The sequence below is a fragment of the Quercus suber genome, unplaced genomic scaffold, assembly GCF_002906115.3.
Source record: "Quercus suber isolate HL8 unplaced genomic scaffold, Cork oak 2.0 scaffold_148, whole genome shotgun sequence".
Classification (NCBI taxonomy): Eukaryota; Viridiplantae; Streptophyta; class Magnoliopsida; order Fagales; family Fagaceae; genus Quercus; species Quercus suber.
This window is the reverse complement of record NW_027069609.1, coordinates 296,903-305,893: the sequence shown is the minus strand read 5'-3', so window position 1 is coordinate 305,893 and position 8,991 is coordinate 296,903. Positions and strand designations below refer to the sequence as shown.

The following is an 8,991-nucleotide window of genomic DNA, read 5'->3' as shown; positions in this document are numbered from 1 at the left end:
TGAATTTTTCAATTTTCCGACCATTATATGTTTTGTAAAATGAAAGTTTGGGTATTGTTAAAATCAGCTGAAGGGCTGTAGTATTTTGTTTTGTTTTTGGGAATTTTGAGTTAAAGTTGGAAGCACTAATATAATTCTGGGAAACTGAAATTTGGGGTTTGTTAAAACCAGCTGAATTTCAGTGCCTAGTTTTTTTTACCCTCTAGTTGGTCAAGTTTAAAGCTTTTTTTTTTTTTTTTTGGGGGTATTGTGTTGTTTAAAATTGCAGTGTTTGGTTAACGATATTTTTTGTAGAATTTATATATTTGGGGGTGGGGGGATTTAAACTTTGGACATCTCCATTGGAAATGCCAGGAGTAGCTAATGTTGGGAAAGTTTCAATTTTGTTTGGAAATTTGTGTTGGTTTGTTAAAATTGCAGTATTTGGTTAATGATAATTTTTTGATAATTTGCTAGTTGGGGGTCAGGGGATTTAAACTTTGGACATCTCAATTGGAAACACCAGGAGTAGCCAATGTTGGAAAAGTTTCAATTTTGATAGTGTTGTGGTGTTTCATTTTGATTTTTTAATTTTTTTTTTACAAATTGAATAATAATAAATGGAAATGAAAGAATACAAATCCTGTTGTTTTTATTTATTTATTTATAAATTTATTCCATTATGTGGTGGCTTTGGTTTTTGAGGAAATGTGGGAAAAGGAATGAATTTGAGTTGGGTATTTGATTTTTGGAAATTATTAGAATGTTGGGTATATTATGAAGCTTTAGTATGAATATTTTTAAAGGGGGGGTTATATTGCAATCAAATGATGTGGACCTTGTGGTTAATAGATCAGAAACTCCCAGGAAAGAAAAAAGACTATGATTTGGGTGTTAGGTGTTAGGTTCTTATATTTTACTGGGTATTGGAAATTGAGGGTATTGAGGTTATAATTTTAATTTTTGTTTTTGTTGTTGTTAAATGGTGTGTTTGATTGATTAGAAAATGCTGGAAAAAATTATTTTGAGTTGGGTATTAGAGCTTTGTAGGGTATCATATTGAGCTAGCTTTTAATTTGCATATTTTTTTTATATTTTGTAATTAATTGAAGGTTTTGGTTATGAGAAAATGTTGGAAACGGAAAGAAAGTTATTCAGATAATAGATTTTTGGGAAGTAGACACGATTATGTGTTAAGTGTTTGACTCAACTGGAAGCATATTTGTGCTAGCCATGAATTTTTATTTTTTGTGAAAGCTCTGCCTGGTTTCTTGGAAGGTAGGAAAATTAGGAAAATCATTAAAAAACAAAAACAAAAAAAGAGGGAATTTCAAACTGACTCTGATTAAAGATAGTTATTAGTATTTTTTTGCTCATGTTATCAGTATTGGTTTCTGTGAGATTTATAAATTTTGAAAGCCACAACAACACAAAACTTAAGACTGAAAGAGCTTTTTTATTTTTTTAAATGGTGATTCTAAGCAAACAAATGGTTGGTAGGCTTTTGTATAGTTTGATTACCCTTGGCTTGATATTCTTCGTTTCTTTTTTTTTTCTTTTTTTTTCTTCTGGATTTTGGTAATGGAATATTGCAGAGATTAGTTCAACACCAGCCAACACAGTACCCTACGTCAGAGGAGTTGAGTATTGGGAAAATCAAGTTTAAGGCTTTTGATTTGGGAGGACATCAAATAGCTCGTAGAGTGTGGAAAGACTACTATGCCAAGGTAGATATATCAACTATAAATAGTCATCTTTGACGAGAATGTTTAGTTACTGATTCATGGAATGTGATGATAATATATATTTTTGTTTACTCTTGAGAGTACTTTCATTTTATCTCTCTCTCTCTCTCTCTCTCTCTCTATATATATATATATTCATAGAGAGCTAATTGTGTGATTCAAGGTTGAACACTAGGTAATATGGTTTAAATGATTGTGACTAGTATTTGCTAGTAAGCCAGATTCAGATTCAGATTCGCCTTGATTTGAATTGTGATAAACTTTGGGTTGTGAGTCTTGAGACTATATGTGCCATAAATTTGACAATGGTGATAATTTGGTTTAGAATGGAACAATTAGCTCTTGTAATGTTTTAAACTGATTTGGCTGCATTCTAATCAAATTACTAAGAAAATGAGAATTTTTTCTGCTTTTATGCAAGTACATGAGTTATTCCCCTCCACCCTCCCTCTCAACTAGCTAGATAAAAATCTACCCCGATTCCTGAGTTTTGCCATCCTACTTGAATACCAGCCTCCCATGCAATTGTTTTGCTTATGTTATTCATTGTAGAATGATATTAGGATAGTTATGCCTTCATAATCCCAGACAAACCTTTTCCATGTTTATCTGATTCATGGGAGGCAGAGATTGATTGTGGGAGTTCGCTGATAGCACCTTTTGTTTTTAGAAGGTCTGCTAATAGTATCTCTCCATACATAATTCATGCTTTGCACCATTTTACCAAATCTATCTAGGTGCATTGTGGATCTCTTCCATTAAAATATGGAATTTCATTTATTTTATTTTATTTTACTAGTACATCGGTGACTTCTTACATGTCAATTTTTCTCTCTTTGATAGGACCTTTTCTCTTTTCAGTTGTTCTAAAACCAGAGGAAATGTAAAGAAATAGTGACTTCTTACATATTCCCGAGCTTTGCTATCCTAAATGAATCCCAGCATTCTGTGCAATTGTTTTTGCTTATGTTATAGCCTGCAAAATTGTAAATTTTATGATAGTTCTGCCTTCATAATCCCAGACAAACATTTCCATGTTTATCTGATTCATGGGAGGCAGACATTGATCATGGGAGTTCACTGATGGCACCTTTTGTGTTTAGAAGGTCTGCTTATAGTATCTCACCATACATAATTCACTCTCGTTGCCATTGTACCAAATCTATCTAGGTCAAAATATACATTGGATCTCTTGCATTAAAAATGGCATTTTATAATTTTACAAGTGCATCGGTGAGTTGGTGACCTCTTACATGTTAATTTTTATTTCTTGATCGGACCTTGTTTCTTGTCAGTTGTTTTAAAAATCAGAGGAATGCTTTCAATTGTTTTGAGGTTAAGAATGCTTCCATTTGGGAAATGTAAAGAAATAGTGATCCTTAAATCTCTTTTGAAATTTTGTATTTGGAATTTGGCAAGTTGTTTCCTGATTGACTTACAAAGAGAAACATGTTTCAAGTTATGCTCATTATGTTGCTTCACTGTGCTGCAGGATTTGTTTTTTTGGGCTCAAATTATGCTTCTATTGTACTTTTAAGTAATGCTTTTTTGCTAAATACATTGTTTTCTTTCTGAAGGTGGATGCAGTTGTCTACTTAGTGGATGCTTATGACAAGGAGAGGTTTGCTGAGTCAAAAAAAGAGCTGGATGCTCTCCTCTCTGACGAGGCCTTGGCAAATGTTCCATTCCTTATTCTTGGCAACAAGATTGATATACCATATGCTGCCTCAGAAGATGAATTGCGTTTCCACCTGGGCCTGACCAACTTCACCACTGGCAAGGGTAAGGTAAACCTGGCAGACTCAAATGTCCGTCCCCTTGAGGTTTTCATGTGTAGTATTGTCAGGAAAATGGGTTATGGAGATGGTTTCAAGTGGCTTTCTCAGTACATTAAGTAATAGGCTATAGAAATAGAAGTGGGGATTTGGCATCTTCTTTCTATATGCTATTTTCTACTAATTAGAGCTGGTGTGTTGTCAGTTCAAATATTTCATATGTTTTTGTTCTTCTTGTTCATTTATGCCAAAATGACAAAGATACCTCTCTCTGTGCTATGATGAGCCAAAATAGTTGATGGTTTGTGGTGTTTGATGATATGTGCTTTGATAGAATAGCAGAGGGACATTATCAGAAACAAATCAATTCCTTTTTTTTACCTGATGAATGGTATTAGTTCAAAATTCTTGCCAGCCTCCTTCATTCAGTTATTACCAGCACGGTAGTTTCTTTGCAGTGTGATGCATATTAGCACTATTTACCCTTGCTCTAAGTTACCTTCAGAAAGAGTATGCAAGTGCAGATTTCTTGACCAAGTTATGAACCTTGAAATGTTTGCATACTCGAATGTATTTGTCTAGGACTCTAGTGGCTTTTTGGCAGTTGGTTTAGTATGCCTGTTGCTCTTTCTTGATCAATAGTCAATTTTATGTGCCTTCTCACAAAGCCTGTCACACCCAATATATTAACTTTTTGTTCTTGTTTCATTTATATTGAGTTACATAGCAATATGCATTGCTCAAAGGGGTGGAACACTTGCATCCCTCACTAGGAGCCACTGAGCCTAAAGATGCTTTTTAACTGGCATGCATCTTAACTAGTGTACAAATAGGTATTCCTGGTTTAACTGTAACCAAATTTAGAACAAATTTCCTTTTGACATGGTTCCAAAGTTCTAGTAAATATGTGGCGCAAGGAAAAAGTAAAAGGAATCAATGATATTTTGCTGACTGCTTTGAATTAAATGGGGGCAATCTTGGCGTTCAGGAGCTTTGAATTCTTTTCTGCATTGTTGGAAATATAAGATGTTTTAACATCTTACCCTTGTTAATTTTACCTGGTTACAACACAAGTTAGAAGAATATGATCCAAAATAATATTCTCTCTGTCTCAGTTTGTTTGTCTTCTATTTCATTTTGAGATATCCCAAAATGTTGTATTTTTTCAAAAAGTAAAAGTTATTAATTTACTAATGTTCTTATTATACCTCTACTTTATTTTCAAAACTATTTGAAAAGAAAACTAACAAATATTTAAAAAAATCAATCTAATTGGGCACCTTTTTAGTTGCCTCATTAAAAGTAATTTTTTTTTTTAAAACCCAATAAATTTATTTAAGGGTAGTTTTGTAAACTTGTACATTTTTATAAAGTAGACAAGTTAATAAATGATGTTCTTTTAAAAAGTTTGACTTTTCAAACAGGACAAACAAATTGGGATGAATGAAGTAATAATAATAATAATAATAATAATATCAAAGCACACCAAAAAATGCAAATAAAGAATAAATAAAATAAAAAAGAGTATATAGAAAGATACATTTATAGAGAAAGAAAGGGGGACGCAATGAATATAAGGAGCTGGTGCTTATACATAATGGGAAAGAGATAGAGAGAACCTATTTATTTATTAATTATTATTATTATTATTTTGGAGAATGAGAGTAAGAGAACTTAGAAGAGGGAATTCTAGAGTATTAAAATACCTCTTCGGCTAAGTTTACTCCTAATCCTAAGATGGCTAATAATCCTAGTATATTATCTTTAGCAAATTTAAAAAATAAATTATATGTTGTTAAAAAAAAAGATGCAACAGGTAATATGCTAATTGAATTAAAGTAAAACATGCATATTCATATATACTTCACAGTTCACACGGAGATAAACATGTTGATTGGACAACGTAATTGAAGACAGATTTCAAAATCCATATCCATCCTCTTCCAAGAAATTATAACTGTTAAAAGTATAGGCTAGATTTGAATTTTTATTGCATTTCGTAAAGTATTGAATTATAATTGTTAAAAGTAATGAATTTTTGTTGCAACCTTTATGGGAAACTACCATCTAAGTTTTAGTGATTTAAAAAATCTAGAGTGTTTGAACTTATCACACAACAATCTATTAATTTCGATTCCACAATAACTAGGAAAGTTGCAAAAACTGACTATGTTGAATTTGAGTAACAACAAACTCACAGGCAAGATTTTAGTTGGTTGCCAAATGGATATAATGAATAATCAAAACTTTTATGCCAACAATTATAGGTTGTGTGGAATGAAAATTCGGGTACTATCTCCAAAAGACTTGTCACCAACAAAACCACCAACAGTTAAGTGGAAGGAAACATGGTTCTCATGGGAAGGAGTGAAGATTGGATATACAATTAGCTTCTTTGTAGCAGTAGGAATTCTATATCTAACTAAGTATTTTGTTCCAGTAAAACCTCCAACTCACCATAGCAAACAAAAAGGCAAAGGATATAAATTTAAGATCTCTTACAAGTTATGCATTTTATGGTGAAAGACCAACATTGTAAAGGCTTTCAATCAAGCAAACAATGGTGACAAGTAATTTATTTATTCATAAGTCTCAACAAGTGTGTTGGCTTGAGAGGCTACCATTTATCTTTGCTTGGAGGGAGTTCGAATTGATGAAGAAGTAAAGAGACATATTAGCAACTAAAACTAAGGTTTAGAATACTATTCAGATCAAGGTATTTACTTTGTTTGGGGATCCTTTTATTGTTGTTATTACTTTATTGTTTTTGTTGTAGAGTATAGTACTTAATGTGCTTTTTTTTTTTTTTTAAATTGTCTTAGTGTTGCAGCTTTTTTATTAAGTCGAGGATTAGTTTGCTTCTTTTATTTTTTGGAAAAAAATTTATTAAAACAGAATTGAGGAATTAAAAAGAAGCAGGACTTGCCTTGACCTTGATAATAAATTCAAAACAAATAATACAATAGCCTATATCATAAGAATCAAAAAACATTATACTTCCTTTCAAAAAAAAAAAAAAACATTATACTTGAGACACCATTAGACTGCACCATTAGAATTTCTAGGAATCTAAGTTACATAAATGTTTGGGGATTAGGAGGGTAAAAAGGACATGCATGTCAGATGGGATTTATAATTAGCAATTTGAATTATTCTTTGAAAATTGGGATTCTCTCCAACTAGCTTGGTCCGATGCCTTTCGTACATACGCTGAAAAGTGAAAACTGTGACTTTTATTGCATGAAAGTGATTTATTTATTTATTTATTTTTTTAAGAAAGAGAAAGCGCGTAGCACATGAGATTGGGGGAGTGCGCGTGGATGGTTTGTCAAAAGTTGGATAAAATTGATATTTACGATCAAAAAGTTCACAATTGATTATAAAATTAGAAAATTATTATATGCTCTTGGATTATTATAAATTAATATTTTTTCTTTTTATATGAATAATGAGTTTTACTAATTAAATTCATGATAGGACCTATCATTCATGTAAGAATGAAAAGTATGCAATTTATAGTACTCCGAGAATACCTAATAATTTTTCTATTAAGTATAACTAACAAATATATAAATAGATATATATATATATATATATTAGTGGGAAAAAAAAGTTTGATAGAGTATCAATATCCATACAACACTTCCTGTTCAAGCATGATGAAATTACCAAGATGAGGCCTATTTGCACGTGAAAACATTTTCTTAGGAATTGAAAAAGTTGTCGATACTTTTTCAAGTCTCGATAATTTTTTTTTTTAAATGATTAATTATTGTGTGTTCTTAGGGCACACATTAGCAATATTCTTGTTATTATTATTGGACAAAATTTAGATACAAAATTAATTATAGCGTTGGTTACAAATTTACTTAATATTTTTTTATTTGAGGTGAATTTTGATAAATCCACCATTAGATTACAATTTCTTCTTATATTTTCCATACTTGTAAAATTTCAAGTAAATTAAATATTGTAGGGGTCTTTTCGTTGTGCGTTGGGCTGGGCTGCCTCCCGCGATAGTAGACCCAAGTATTCTGAGTAAAGGAGCTGAGACAGGTTCGACTGCAACTCAATTTGGTCCGGCTTGTGCGCAAACGTTGAGTCCAAGTTATCCACTGTTTCTACTACAGAAGACTTTTCTCCAGTTTCTGTTGCAGGATTGACGTTTCTGCTGCAGAAGAAACTTTTTTCCGATTTCTGCCACAGGTTTGATTTTTCTGCTGTGCAGCAATACTTTCTGCTATGCAATGAAGCTATCTGCTGTGCGATAAAACTTTTTGTTTTGCAGTAAAGCTTCCTGCCGTAAAGCCTCCTGTTGTGCAATAGAGTTGTCTGCTATACATTAAAGTTTTCTACTGTGCTTTAAAGCTTTCTGCCATGTGAATGACTACTCTTCATTTTTACTGCAGAAATATTTTTCCACTTCCTTGGCCTGGCTTGTGTGCAAGCCACACCATGTTTGCTAAAGTCTGTTTATAAGGTCATAGTAGGCAGAGTCATTGTTAAGAGGTTATGACAAGCAGACATAATATAGATAACATAAAAAAAAGTACAGCCACTATTTCTGCCGCAATAAGTAAGGCAAATAACTTAAAAGGCCTCACTTTTAAAGAATAAAACTTAAATAAAGGGTAGAACGGGGTTAGTAGAATAAAAGAAATGGGTCTGCCACACCAAGTGTTACCACGAAACTCTAACCAGGGAAGGGAAAACCGCTCCCTCAACGCAAGTAACTTCAGAGGAGAAATTAATTGTTTTGAGAGACCAACTCCAAATAGTGTGTGCCCGAGTATAAGTCGTTTTTCTTCCAATGGAAAGCAAGGCTATTGAGGGAGAGAGTGGGTTAACCCATTTGGGTGCATGCCTGTCATAAAACACTCTGTTTTTTTTTTCTTCCTGCTCTGTTCTTTTGTTTTATCTTTTCTCTCTGTTTTCTTTCTTAGAATTCTTGCCTTTCTTTTCTTTTTTTGCTTTCTTTCTTTCTTTTCTTTGTTTTCTCCTATTTGTTTTTTGTTTTTTTTCCCTTGCTGTTTTTTCTTCGAATTCCCTGCTCTCCTTTTCCTGTACACAACTACGGGTCTCTTATATAGAGCCTGCTGTAACCAGTTTTACTGTTCTAGCCCCTTAATCGCCTTTGTCTGGTATGAGAGCATTTTGCCGACCACTTACCGAGTCAATGGTTTTGACTACCACCATTGACCTGTGACTTTCAGACAATGAAGGTTCCTTTTTATACTCGCCCAATGTGTACCCTCTCCCTCTTGATCTCTCATGGCATGCACCCAGGGGTTCTTACCCAGGCTTGCCTCTTTTGGGTGGCATGTCATCCCAGCAGGACTGTGCCCACCGAAAGAGCCTGAGCAAGAAACACAAGAATGAGTTTCCACTCCTCTCCCCATCGCCAGACCATGCCCTCTCCCATGACCTCACCCTTTCCCATAGTGGCTGGGTATAGGCTGGTGATGCCTGGGTCGTATGCATGCTTTACCTTC

At 33.2% G+C, this 8,991-nt stretch overlaps 1 protein-coding gene and 2 non-coding genes across 3 annotated transcripts; all 3 read left to right on the top strand.

Annotated features, from left to right (window-relative positions):
• Positions 1 to 1,541: 1,541 nt before the first annotated feature.
• LOC112035409 (small COPII coat GTPase SAR1A) lies at positions 1,542 to 3,913 on the top strand (the record flags this gene model as incomplete). The annotated part of the gene is made up of 2 exons (XM_065777087.1): positions 1,542 to 1,706; positions 3,302 to 3,913. Coding segments are annotated over 2 exons (486 nt in total), but the record flags the coding sequence as incomplete, so codon positions are not given.
• LOC112005695 (small nucleolar RNA snoR83) lies at positions 2,306 to 2,426 on the top strand. The gene has a single exon (XR_010630342.1). It is a non-coding gene; the product is annotated as a small nucleolar RNA snoR83 (small nucleolar RNA).
• On the top strand, positions 2,740 to 2,859 carry LOC112005697 (small nucleolar RNA snoR83). Its single transcript, XR_010630343.1, has one exon. It is a non-coding gene; the product is annotated as a small nucleolar RNA snoR83 (small nucleolar RNA).
• Positions 3,914 to 8,991: the final 5,078 nt, after the last annotated feature.